The 14591-nt window shown below is 39.3% G+C and overlaps 1 protein-coding gene across 1 annotated transcript in view; it reads left to right on the plus strand.

Moving 5' to 3' along the window:
- IRAG2 (inositol 1,4,5-triphosphate receptor associated 2) overlaps window positions 1-14591 on the plus strand; it is a 97159-nt gene that overhangs the window by 24088 nt on the left and 58480 nt on the right. The window contains exons 10-16 of the mRNA XM_022577793.3: window positions 184-240; window positions 1527-1586; window positions 1691-1755; window positions 2959-3058; window positions 5001-5135; window positions 5885-5995; window positions 7015-7178. Of these exons, the coding sequence (XP_022433501.2) occupies window positions 184-240; window positions 1527-1586; window positions 1691-1755; window positions 2959-3058; window positions 5001-5135; window positions 5885-5995; window positions 7015-7178 (692 nt within the window). The remainder of the gene's footprint in view (window positions 1-183; window positions 241-1526; window positions 1587-1690; window positions 1756-2958; window positions 3059-5000; window positions 5136-5884; window positions 5996-7014; window positions 7179-14591) is intronic.

Genomic DNA, 14591 nt, shown 5'->3' on the forward strand with positions numbered 1-14591 from the left:
CAAGGGCAATGACCCTGACCTCAAGGGTTGTTGTGAGGCTAACGTGAATGTTCTTTATAAAGTGAAAAACACATGCACGTTAAAGGTGCCAAAGAAACATGTCTCCCTATTGGATGATTTTGTGGCCCTGTCCTTTACCAAAGCAATGTCCCAATGGCCTTTCCTAAATGTGTTTCTTTTCAGATGCAGTTACACACATATGAGAACACTTTGCTTAATAAAGATGCAAGTTTGCAGAAGGTTGGTTCTGTCTCTTCACATGAGGGCCTGTGGGATTCACTAGCTCTCTCCAAGTCATAAAGGAAGGAGATGGTCATTTGTGTAACTTACCCCTGTTAACGTATCTGATTCTAATATTCTGTCACAAGACATTTCTTTATCTGTAAGAACAAAAATATTCTTCTGAGTGAAGAATACTGACTTCTCCATCTGGGATGTTTTAACGTATCCTCTGTAAATTCTGGTGATGTTCATCCCTTTATTCAACAAATACTAGTGTGCCAATCTGCCAGTCATTGGCTAGATAGTGGTGATGCAATTTTAATTCATAACAACACAAATGAGTGTGCAGTCAGTCATTTTAGGGAAAAAGAAGAATATATCCTCAGTTATTTTCTACCTAGTTTGATTGAATGATTTGATAGATAGATATTATTCTATTTATCTTTGTGTCCTGTGATTATAGCCTATCTGGTAACTAAGTTTGCCGGCTACCAAGATGCTGGTTATGGTGGCTTTAAGAGACCCAGGAAGGATACACACTAAGTTAATAAACTTCCACGTTCCAAGACAGGAGAGTGAAGAAAGAGCAGTATTTCACTTCTTTTCCTTCCCCTGCAGTTTATGGGGTTTCAAAGGAGTCATTCACAGCTTGTGGACATTGACCAGGATACTGAATATTGTACCAACTGTATCACCTCATCGTGGGTGCTCTCACTCCCCATGTAGTGCCGTGGGGTGGTGGTGGTTGCTCACTTCCTCTCTAACTCTGGTCTTTCCACCATTTTGCACTCCTGCCCAGCACTCATAATGCACTTTTCATGCTCCAGGCACCATGCTAGTCATGGGATAGAACTATAGGTCAGACACTGACTGTACCCTCTGGTCTTGCAGTACGAAACTGTGGTTTTAACAGAGATATGGTTTGAACTGGATAAAATTGGATGCCTTAATAATTCATTAGTCATTCTGCAGGTAAAAAACTGTTTTCTTTCTTAAATGTACCATAGTAATATAATTCTGACTTGGACTTAAGAATTACCTTGCAGGGTATGATTCCACTGGACAGGCAAAGACAGAACATAATTAACACCAGTCAGATACAGCTGCCTTGCTGTCCCATTCTCTTCTGCTTAGTTTTAATCACAAACACAGACTAGTTCAGTTTTCCAATCATGAGATTAGTAGACGGCCTCATCATCTTTGGGCATTTACAATTCTTCCGTGGCTCAGATTGACAGTCTAGTAAGTACAATTTAGTGGACTCATACATTTATTTGCTATTAATTCTCTCTCCTACTTTTCAGAAGGATTTAAGTATAGAAGAACTTAAGTCAACCATCATAGAATACGAAAGCGTTATAGAGGTATACCATAATGATCTCACAGCTTGCAAGGTGGGGTTATTAAACGTAAATGTGAAGGTCCCACTAGAGTAACACGTGCGGCCTAATGTTGTATGTGATTCCAGAACTTACGAGGGGAGAAAAACAAACTGGCTCATGAGTTACAGCACTTGCAACAGGAACTCATCATGTAAGTACAGAGCACCCCTTCACCAGCCTTCTGTCATGTGCCCCCGCCCTACATTCTTCACCTACCGAGCTATGTGCAGTTCTTTGAATGTGCCACGTTCTTTTCTTCTGTACCTTTGTAAGTGATATTTTCTCTGCTTTTCTCCTAAGAGGACGAATTCCTTCACAAGTTTTGCATTACCCTGCCTTACCCTTCCTTGCTTTTCTGATACCTTGAGATTAAGTAATCCTTCTGAGTTCATGCATGGCACGTTGTTCTTACCTCTTTCCTAGCACCCACTACCTTATATTATAATCGTTTGTTTCTGATTATGTGTCACATGCTAGTCCAGGAGTCCATAGGTAACAAAAATGAGCACAGTCAGTGGGGTAAGTGCACATACTTACATTAGGGAAGTGACGATGAGGAAAGTGCATTATCCAGGTAAAGATGGGGGGTTATTCTGTTTAGCTCCAGATAATTGTTACATCAAGAATATATGGACCCAGTGTGGCCACATGTTCCCATTTTTTAAAGAAAAACCAGAAATCTAGATTTTTAGTGAAAATTTTAACAATTTTAACTATTGGCTCCAATTCTTAAGAAAAAGAAACTATAGCTTACCTGTTCGCAACCACCTGGAGTCACTAGTGTGTGCAGCTCCTGGAGGGCAGGGACTACCTCTTTCTATTTATTTATTTATTCATTCATTCATTCATTTATTTATTTATGGCTGTGTTGGGTCTTCATTGCTGCACGCAGGCTTTCTCTAGCTGCAGTGAGCAGGGGCTACTCTTTGTTGCCGTGCATGGGCTTCTCACTGCGATGGCTTCTCTTGTTGTGGAGCACGGGCTCTAGGTGCGCAGGCTTCAGTAGTTGTGACACGTGGGCTCAGTAGTTGTGGCTTGCAGGCTCTAGAATGCAGACTCAGTAGTTGTGGTGCACGGACTTAGTTGCTCTGCGCATGTGGGATCTTCCCAGACCAGGGCTCGAACCCGTGTCCCCTGCATTGGCAGACGGATTCTTAACCACTGTGCCACCAGGGAAGTCCCAGGGACTACCTCTTATTCCCCTCTGTATTCTTAGGTACCTTATACAATCCTTGGCACACATGGGTGCTTACTGATTGTTTGGTGATAAATAAACCTTATTGTGGTGACTTAAAACATAATATTGGAGGCATACCTAACCAGATGACTACGTTTTTTCTTTTTTTCCCCCAAGGAATGGAATCCAGTTGAATGTCAGTGGAGAGCATAAGACTGTCAACTCTGAAGGAGAAAACTCTCTACATTGTGAACTCTTTCTTGCTCAGTCTGCGGAGGTAGGTGATTGTCATCAAATGGAAGACTTTAAAAAATAATCACCACATGGGATAGCTTGCTATTAAGTGAAGTTCTGTAGCTTGCTGCAAAGCACTCATGACATTTTGAGGGAATCTGTCGATAGTTTATAGAACCTAAGTCTAAAGTCTCTTAGCCTGGAAGAACAGATCTTTTTCAAGTTATGGCTGAAAACTATAGTGAGACTCCAGCATGGGGTTGTGGAAATGTGTGTTCAGTGAATCTGGACTTTAGAAATCTTTATATTCTTTATATTTTTCAGGACAAACTACCTGCAGTGATCCCCAGCCTGGGGTCTGAAAGATAGCGGTAGAGATCCATGAACTATTTTTAGTATTTCTCCAAACCCCCAAAGTAAATGTATCTACCAAAAATAAAGATGCTCAGAAACAAGATGAAATTTCTTTGCATTAAGATGTAATGGTACCAACCCAAATTAATGACACTGATTATTATGTTCTGAACATAAATTAGCATTTTTATATGTTTTGGGTTAATTTTAAAATGGCAAAATGAATTATTGCTTTAAAATCTCCAGTTTGGGGCTTCCCTGGTGGCGCAGTGGTTGAGAGTCTGCCTGCCGATGCAGGGGACACGGGGTCGTGCCCCGGTCCAGGAGGATCCCGCATGCCGCGGAGCGGCTAGGCCCGTGAGCCATGGCCGCTGGGCCTGCGCGTCTGGAGCCTGTGCTCCGCAACGGGAGAGGCCACAGCGGTGAGAGGCCCGCGTAACGCAAAAAAGAAAAAAAAAATCTCCAGTTTGTTCGTAGACCCATTTCTTTACACTAGGGGAGGAAACAGTCAAAAGCTTTCTTGTGGATGAAATGTTGGGACCCACCTCCCTACTATATTTTTACTCCTTTGTACTTTCCGGTTTTGTGCTTGTTACGTTAGGAAATGTTTTATTAGCAAATTGCTTTGTTTCGCTACTTTGATGGTCTTTCCATGTTGGGTAGATGATGGATATGCCCAGAATGTCCTCCTGTTGACAGCTGTGATATGACCTTGAAAGGAGAGAATGTCCTTGGGGCAAATGCTGTTTGAATTTCTCCTGCCAAGGATGCAGGGCCACATATGCTGCCTTCACCTAAGGCCGTCTCAGGCAGCCTCGAACATTCTGCTGAGGGCTGTGCTTTCCTGACATTCTGTTTCAAATACTCATCATTTTTACTGTGTTTTTTGATACCAAGCCAAACTGCCAGACTGAATGAAGTGGTGGCAAATCTGCCACGGCAATGTGTTTTTATCCCCGGTCCTCCGAGATAATAATGATGCCAAGATGCCATCCTGTAAAGCTTTAGAGTTCTGAACAGGGGTTAAACAGCTGGCAGTGTTTTGGCTCTGAAGTTTATCCCACTAATGGATTAGGGAGTCTTTGCCTTCTAATTGGAATCTGGAATAAGAGCCCTATGACCTTCTTCCAACAGATAGCAAGAAGAAAGTTAACTTTGTTGTCATATATCTAAAATATGACAGGACATAGAGGCTTTGAGAGACGTATAAGAAATTTGCTTTGTGAAATATCATCTGAGAGTATCTTCTATGAGTGGAGGACAGACAAAAGAAACCAGTCTGTTTTCAATGGGATTTATTGCATGCCCCCCAGCAGTTTTTTTTGTGTGTGTGTGAATTTCTTTCCCTTCCCCTCTTTTCATAAAATTAGAGCCATAAAATATCACCTACGTGTAAATGTTATCTATTGGATACGTGAATTTTCCTTAAGAATGAGTACATGTTAAGTTAAAGCCATCTAAGAGAGAAAATGAAAACAATTTGGGGGGGGATATTAGGAGGATTTCATAAGACTATTTAGAACTATTTGATGGGGATAATTACATTGACCCATGGGCATCATTTTCATAAAATAAAAATAATGTTCTTTATTAAGATGACAGAGTTGTGGACATTTTGGTAGTTGTTTCAGAACGATGAAACCAAGTGGCAGTGCAATTTAATCAGCTTGTCATCTCTGGACACAATGATGGACCAAGAAATGCTGCTGTTACTGAGAGCACTTGAACAAAAGGGAGTGGAGTTCACAGCTATGCTTCAGAAGCTGGTACTGTATAACATCTGCATACTGTGCTGTTTCACTGGCCAGGAACGTCTGCAGATAATTGACCTACAGTCTGTTTGCTGAGCACAAGCATATCTGTGTGTTGGGACCCAAATTTATCCCACTACGGAATGAGAAGATTTTTCTCAAACCTTCCTGATGTGGATCTTCTAGTTCTGGGTCAATCAGGACTAACGAGTTGACCATTAGATATGGATTGCTTAAGCTTGCTTTTCCTACAGGTTAATCTTTGGTATCAAAGGGCTGAAGATGCAGTATCTGTTGGACAGTTTCCTTCTGGCTAATGGCTAGTACCTCTTTCTCCATTTAGATTTTTGACTGGAAACTCTAGATGGTCAGAAAAGACAGAGAACAACATTTTCATGTTGGTATTTCCAGTCCCTTTCACAGTACCTAGCATATTCTAGGTAGTATTTAGTTTGATGAATGAAAAAAATCCATGAAAATGCTAGTTTCCTTCTATTTGAGAGGGGAATGAAAATGGGTAGGTTTTATTCTGGAAAACAGTTCTATCCAATATATTCAGCATGTATAGGGCACCTGACGAGAGTTAGCATCTACACATGGCAACATCCTGGGATAAAGGAAAGCCACTGGGTGGCCTTAGATGACAAGAAACTCTCTGGTGGCTTCCTAAATTACCTGTATAAAACCTTGTCTAAATTACTTCTTATATAATTGCATATGGCTTTCACTGAATTCCTGGTTGAAGATGTGGAACTCTTTTTCAGCATGAAGATGTTCCTGAAGTTGAAACACTCATTGATAGTTCTCTACAGTGGGTAACTAGGGCAACGAATCCAGAAATTACTGTGAAAGAAAAGTGGGAGAACAAGCTTACTGTAAGTGTTCTATATTTTGTGATTTTCCTGGTTTTTCTTGTACTTTCTTAACCCAGGTAATGCTTATTATACACAGTATCATTTCTAAGACTTTATTGTAGTGTTCTGCCATCTCATTCTGGCAATGTGTGTGGAGTGTGCATATATGGGTGACAGTAAGAGTGTGATGGTTACAATAAGTGTGTGTGAGTGTGAGGGTGACAAAAGAGACAGTGAGTGTGAGGATATGGGATATGCCTTGGAGAGACAAAAGTGAATAAGCTGATTTAATTAAAAGTGTATTTTATTTGAGTCCTTGTGAGGACTGGCTGGTCTAAGCTTGAATTTTTCCCATCAAAATTCTCTAACTTTGATAGAATGACTATTGTGCAAAAGGATCTTATTCCTGAGACTCTGGCAGTTTTATTATACCAGAAGTTAGCAGAATATCAAAAATGGAAACTTCTGAGGTAGCTAGTTCCAGTTTTGTTAGAAAGGAAGCATATAAAAAGAAATCTCTTTAATTTATCCATCACTTATTATCTCTGCTTCTTGACTGCCAAACGACTTCCTAACATCTCTTAGCCCCCTGAGTTAAGCTAAAGCATGACGTAAACTCTGAAAACTCTGGAATATTAATTTCAGCCCTTGCCAAACTTACCTTTTTAAAAAGGTTTTTAATATGTGTTTGAATATGGTAATCAACAAATACTGATTTTATTGCATTTCCTAGTCCCATTATATTCTAAAGCAATTGTGATTATTGATGAAATGGTCACGTATCTTAAGAAAAAGAAAGCAAAGCTCAATTTTGGGCACACTATGGGTACCTAATATGTACATGTTAAATTGAGATAATCAACCCACAGGGTAATCAATCTGTAGGCAACTGCGAATTGGTATCTGTTCAATTAGAATTTTAGAGTCCAGTAACCGTGAATGCTATTGAGGTAGGAATGGCCACAGCATGTTATATTGCCTCTTATTTCCTTATATTTAACATTGGAACAGTGGAGTTTGTTTTGTGACTCTTCTTATAGGAATTCACATATATCAAGGAAGAGAAGCTAAATCTTTGTATATTAATGCTGAACAGCTTGAGAAACCACAAAGAATCCCTTGAGAAGGAGTTTGCCGAATTGATAGAGATTTTGAAGAGATTCAGGCTGGAATATTTTTATTTCAGAAAAGAATTTCTTCCCAGGTGATGATCCCTTATATATAAGAAACCCATGTTTTATATACATAACATGTTTGTAATTGTGCCATGGCATTCAGTTTACCTTTTTCAGGTTGTATACCTTGATTTCAGGTGACACTTTTTCAGGGAAGACGTTTTGTCTGACAATTTTGGATTGTGAAAGAGTATGAAATTGACTTATATATTCAAAATTGCAAGTCGTAAACTTGAAATCTATGGAAATCCAGATATTGAGTTATTTTTCCCTAGAGAAGGAGTTTGGAATCAGACTATAGAATTCTTTTAACCAGAAGGGGCCTTACAGATTATTTAGTAAAACCTCATAATTTTACAGAGGACTGGGGCAAAAGGATGTAAAGTGAATTGATCAAGACCTGAGAGTTATTCATGGAAAATCTATGAATAGCTCTGTTAATGGAAGGACTTGATGCTGGGACTGTTGACTCCTATCCCATTGGGCTTTATGTTCCGTCTCAGGGTACAATGCATTACATTGGGCCCTAGTCAATTAAATTTCAAGTGAAAGAAGTCATAGGGAATAGAAGACTCTAAATATAAAGTGACTTAAAATCTTATTCTTCCTCTCACCTTAATTCTTTTTTTTTTAAGTACCTGTGTTTTATGTATGTGTGTATGTGTGTATGTATGTATGTATTTATGGCTGCACTGCGCGGCTTGTGGGATCTTAGTTCCTTGGGATCTTAGTTCCCCGACCAGGGATTGAACCCTCGCCCTCAGTGAAAGCACGGAGTCCTAACCACTGGACTGCCAGGGAATTCCCCTTAATTATTATGTTTTCTGGGGAAAACTCTTGAAATTTGTACACTGTGTAAACCACATACTAAACAAGGACAGGGGTTAGATCTTTTGTTAACCACTATTTATATAGCTGCTAATGCCTTACTTAGCATTCCCTTAAGAAATGCTTTTTGACTGACTGAATGAATGAATATGGGTGTATTTTTCATTTAAATAAAGTAAAAGAAAAAAATGTACTTAGAGACCAAGATTGCTGAAAGAAAATAGCAAGAAGAAACTATTTTATTCCCCCCAAATAAGGAAACTAGGTATCAGAGAGAGTTTAATAACAGAAGGAACTCTCAAGAAGATGATCTGCTTTCCCTAAGAAAGCGGGAGGGCTTCCCTGGTGACGCAGTGGTTGAGAGTCCGCCTGCCGATGCAGGGGACACGGGTTCGTGACCCCGGCCCGGGAAGATCCCACATGCCTCGGAGTGGCTGGGCCCGTGAGCCGTGGCCACTGAGCCTGCGCGTCCGGAGCCTGTGCTCCACAATGGGAGAGGCCACAACAGTGAGAGGCCCGCGTACCGCAAAAAAAAAAAAAAAAAAGAAACCGGGAGCCCAGACTTCCCCATAGTGGTAAAGGAGGAATGGGTTAAGTAGATACGCAGCTTCCTTACACAGATACCATCTCCACAAAAGGGAGCATTGAAATTCTTCTGTTTAGCAACAAAGAACTATTTGGAGAGAGGCCTGCCCTAGAGTCATCTAGGAGTAAGTGAATCTTCTGTATTATCCTATTAGACACACAAACGGCCCAGTTAAATAATAATAGGTACGATTCGTTGAGAGCTCATTGTGTTGCATGTAGTGCTAAGAATTTGACACACATTTGTCTCCAGAGAGGTTACCCTGGTGGGGTTAAGTGAGAGCTGGGATCAGGCCTAGATATGGTCTACTTCAAAACATATATTCTTTCAACTATTAATCCCCCACCTTCTACTTGTTAAAATAGAATGTAATATTTATTAATAATATTCTAGGAACTTAGCATTGGGCAGAATAACACTCATCAGTGGAAGGATGGCTTAGCCCCTGCCTTCTAAACACAATTTAAAGGACGCAAAGCCACATAGAGGCTACACACAAAATGATTTGGCTATAGGTATTAACTGTGAATAAGAACATGAGTGAAGTATTTTGTGATGGTGAGAGGGAATTCTATATTTAGATGAAGTAGGAAATATTTATTAAAATTAAACTTTCAGGAGTTAGCTGTTTGCTGAGGAGAAAGCTTCCGTTTTGGTGCAAGAGAAACAGCCTCCAGTGCTGAGGAATGGAAAGAATTGAGTGAGGCAACGAGAGGCGGTGAAAGAAAAAAAAAAAAAAAAAAGGCTTTTGGAGGGCTTGGTGAGAAAAACATGTCATCATTTGTACATGCTTTTGTACATCCAAGTGCCACCTCTTTGCCAGCCTTGTTTTCCCCCTAAATGCTAGGGAATTATAGCAAATAGGACAGAAATCTCTACCTCCATGAAACTAACATCTATCAAGGGACACAGATAATGAATGAACATATAATTATATAATATAATCCCAGGGAGTAGTAAGTGATATGAAGAAAATTAAAGCAGGATAAGAAGACCAAGAATGACCAGGACCTAATTTTAGAAAGAATGGTCAGGAAGGGCCTGTTTGTGGGATGATAAATTGAGTAGATAAATGAAGTGAGAGAGTGAGCTATGTGATGATCTGGGGAGTGTTCTAGGCAGAGGAAATAGCAAGTGCACAGGCCCTGGGGTTGTAACGAGCTTGGTATGTTTGTGGAGCAGCAGGAGGACAGCATGACAGGGATGGAATGAGTGCTGGGCAGTGGTAAGAGATGAGGTCAGAAAGATAGGCAGGGGTCAAGTCCACAGCCTTGCAGTTCATGTTTAGGAATTGAGGTTTTATTCTGAGTAGACGGGAAGCAATTGGAGGATTACAAGCAGGGAAGTAATATAAGTTGTGTTTTGAAAAATCATTCTGGCTGCCATGTAGAGAATTGTCTATAGAGGGCAAGAGGGAAAGCAGTGAGATCAGTGAGAAGAGGTATTCTTCAATAACAGATCACCAATTAGAGATCCTGAAATCAATTTACTGGATTATGACCCACTTAAAAAAATAAATATACAAATACCGGAATACACTGTATATAGTAAGTGTAAGTAATATATCATAAAATTTTTGTTTCAGCTAGGTGTGTGTGTGTGTGTGTGTGCGCGCGCACGCGCGCTTAGTTAAAATATAAAATATTTACTGAGTCATGGTCAAGAAAGCCCCTGAGATAAGTGCTATTGTAATAGTCCAGGTGAGAAGTATAATGTGAGCCAGGGTGATAGTTATGAAGGTGATATGAAATGGTTGGATTCAAACTATATTTTGAGGATAGATCAGATCTGACTTACTAGTGAGTTAGATGTGGGAATGCAAGAAAGAGAATCATCCTTGACTTAGGTGGTTTTGGTCTGAAAACTAGGTAAATGGGGTGCTAGATGGCAAAGTCTGGGGGAGACTCAGACGTGGCAGGAGTAAAAAAATCAAGATTTAGCATTAGGACATGTTAGCCAGGCGAGTTGTTGAATTTAAACACACACGCACACCCAAAGCTAAAGCTACTATGCCTCTCAACATGATAACGAAAATCTCTATAGAAGAAAAATCTTTGAAGTTTCGACATTTGTTGAATATCTTTAATGAATGGTACTATCTAGTTTTTTAAAGCTTTTTCTAAGGCTGCTGTGCTTCATAAAGTAAATAAATGTTATTGTCTTGTAGGTACAAATAGATATAAGTGATTAAAAGCCTTAGTATCATTAAATATGGGTTTCTATTGGGCCTTACAGTCCTTTGGCTTCCCCTTGAAAGATAATGGACACTCCTGATAGCTTAGACTATTCCCGGAAAAGATAAAAGTAGATAAAATTGATGTCTTAAAAAACAGAGGAGGTGATGTCAGCAAGAAGGTGGAATAGGAAGCACTGGACCCTCCTTCTCCCAACGGGGGCACTGACTCAACAGTAATACATGAGCAAATTCCTTTTGTGAGAAACCCAGAAACTAATACTTAAGAGGCTCCTTCACCTTGGGTAACCATGATGGGTAACCAACCACATCAAAGATGGTAGGAAAATTCTAGATACCCTTGCACCATAATTCCTTCTCCTGGCACAGTGTTATATGATCAGAAGGAACCCCCCAGCTCCTAGCTTTTTCCTGAATAGGGAAAGAGTTGGACTATTGTGCCCAACATTCCAACTTTGCTGAGGACTGCCCAAAATACCAGCTTCTGTCTCACCTGTCTCAGAATGAAGACAGAACTGGGTGTACTATAGACATCTGGGGGACACTGAGAACAAAGACAGTGGTTTGAATTGGCACACAAGCACTCATCATAGCCCCTCCCCCTAGCTTAGCACAGAGTAAGTGGATAAAAAATTCCAGATCACAGCTTCTCCCTAGGGAAGGAAAGAGTTGGATCACACATCCAACATTCCAGCTATTCTGGGGGGTTCCTAAGAGACTGGCTTCTGTCACACCCATCTTAGAGCGATGATGGGACCCTTATACCCTGGATGCCTAGGTTCCACTAAGAACAAAAATGGTGGGTTGAACCAACATAAAGATTTGAGAGGCTCCTAGAAACTCTGCTCAAAGTGACTGGTAAGGAATTTTTCCTGTATAAGTCCAGTCTGCTAATACTGGGAGAGGTGGATCTTTTTTCTGATGTGACGATACCAATACAAAGAGTCAAGAAAAATGAAGACACAGGAAAATATGTCTCAAACAAAGGAACAAAATAAATCTCCAAAAACTGTACCTAATAAGACAGAGATAAATGATTTACCCCACAGAGAATTCAAACTAGCTGTCATAAAGTTGTTCAATGAGATTGGGAGAACAATGCATGAACAAAGTGAGACTGTCAACAAAGAGACAAAAAGCACCAAACAGAAATCTTGGAGCAGAAGAATCCTGAAAATTTTACCAGAAGAGTTCAATAGCAGATGCAGAAGAAAAGATCAGTGAACTTGAAGAGAGGTCATTGAAAATTATCCAGTCAGAGGAGTGAAAAAAAAAAAAAAAAAGAGATTGAGATAGAGAATGAAAAAGAGTGAAGAAAACTTAAGGGGCTTAAGGGATATTATCAAGTAGACCAATATATGTATTATGGGAGTCCCAGAAGGAGAAGAGAGAAAGAAAGGGACAGAAAGGTTATTCAAAGAAATAATGGCTGAAAACTTCCAAAATCTGGGGAAGGACACCCAGACCCAGGAGGACTAACAGATCTCAAATAAGATGAACCCAAAGAAATCCACACTGAGACACATTATAATCAAATTGTCAGAAGTCAAAGAGAGAATTTTGAAAGCAGCAAGCGAAGGGTTTTGTCAGGTACAGGGGAGATCTCATGACTATCAGTGGATTTCTCAGCAGAAACCTTGCAGACCAGAAGGGAGTGGGATGATATATTTGAAGTACTGAAAGTAAAGAACTATCAACCAAGAGCACCATAACCAGCAAAACTAACTGTCCCTCAAAAATGAAGGTGATATAAAGACTTTGCCTACAAACAAAAGCTGAGGGAGTTCATTACCACTAGGCCTGCCTTACAAGAAATGCTAAAAGGAGTTCTTCAAGTTGAAACAAAAGGACCTTAAACAGCAATATGAGAGCATATTAAAGTATAAGATTCACTGGTAAAGGTAGATATATAGGCAAACACAGTAAATCACTTTTAATTCTAGGATAAAAGTTTTAAAAAAGTATTATAAACAAAAGTATAAAAATTTGTTAATGGTATACTATATAAAAAGATATAAATTGTGACATCAAACATAAAATGGGGGGCAGAGAGGTAAAAGTGTAGGTTTATGGTATGTGATTGAAGGTGTTATCAGCTTAAAATAGGTTACTATAACTGTAAGATGTTTTATGTATGCCCCATGGTAACCATAAAGAAAATACCTATAAAAGATACACAAAAGAAAAAGAAAGGAATCAAAACATATCAATATTAAAAAAATCAATGAAACATAAAGGAAGACAGGAAAAGAGGAACAAAAGAACTACAAGACAGAAAACAATTAACCAAATGGCAATGGTAAGTCCCTCCCTATCAATAATTACTTTAAATGTAGATAGATCAAACTCCCAAAATAAAAGACAGAGCAGATTGAATGGATTAAAAAACAAGACCCAACTATATTCTGTCTATGAGACTCATTTTTTTTAAAAAAATTTATTTTATATTGGAGTATGGTTGATTTAAAGTGTTGTGTTAGTTTCATGTGTACAGCAAAGTGATTCAGTGATATATGTATAAACATATACATATATCTATTCTTTTTCAGATTCTTTTCCCATTTAGGTTATTACAGAATATTGAGTAGAGTTCCCTGTGCTATACAGTAGGTCTTTGTTGATCATCTATTTTATATATAGTAGTGTATATATGTTAATTCCAAACTCCTAATTTATGCCTTCCCCCCACCTTTCGCCTTTGGTAACCATAAGTTTGTTTTCAAAGTCTTTGAGTCTGTTGCTGTTTTGTAAATAAGTTCATTTGTGACATTTTTAAAGATTCCACATATAAGTGATATCATATGATATTTGTCTTTCTCTGTCTGACTTACTTCACTTAGTATGATAATCTCCAGGTCCATCCATGTTGCTGCAAATGGCATTATTTCATTCATTTTAATGGCTGAGTAATATTCCATTGTATATGTATACCACATCTTCTTTATCCATTCATCTGTTGATGGACATTTAGGTTGCTTCCATGTCTTGGCTATTGTAAATAGTGTTGCAATGAACACTGGGGGGCCTGTATCTTTTTGAATTATGGTTATCTCCAGATATATGCCCAGGAGTGGGATTGTTGGTTGAAATGGTAGCTCTATTTTAGTTTTTTAAGGCATCTCCCTACTGTTCTAAGAGACTCAGTTTAGATTTAAGAACACATATTGGCTGAAAGTGAAGGCATGGTAAAAGAGATTATGTGCAAATGCTAATCAAAAGAGAACAGGGATGACTATACTTATGCCCAAAAAAATAGACTGTAAGTCAAAATCTGTCATAAGAGACAAAGAATATTATAAAACGATGAGTCAATTCACCAGGAAGATACAATTATAAATATAATTGCACCCAATATCAGAGCACCTAAATATATAAAGCAAACATTGGCAGAATTAAAGGGAGAAATAGATAGCAATATAATGTCATTGTAGGAGACTTCAATACCCCACTTTCAATAATGGAAAGAACATTGAGACAGAAGATCAATAAGGAAACAGCACTCTTGAACAATACTATAGATACAATGGACCTAACAGACATATATAAAGGATTCCACCAAATAGCTACAGAATATATTGGGGCTTCCCTGGTGGCGCAGTGGTTGAGAGTCCGCCTGTCGATGCAGGTGACATGGGTTAGTGCCCCAGTCCGGGAGGATCCCACATGCCGTGGAGCGGCTAGGCCCGTGAGCCATGGCTGCTGGGCCTGCGCGTCCGGAGCCTGTGCTCCGCAACGGGAGAGGCCACAACAGTGAGAGGCCCACATACAGCAAAAAAAAAAAAGCAGTACTAAGAGGGATGTTAGTAATGATAAATACCTACATTAAAAAGAAGA

The sequence above is a fragment of the Delphinapterus leucas genome, chromosome 11 (assembly GCF_059928025.1).
Source record: "Delphinapterus leucas isolate spDelLeu-1000000601 "Yukka" chromosome 11, BTC_Dleu_Yukka2, whole genome shotgun sequence".
NCBI lineage: Eukaryota > Metazoa > Chordata > Mammalia > Artiodactyla > Monodontidae > Delphinapterus > Delphinapterus leucas.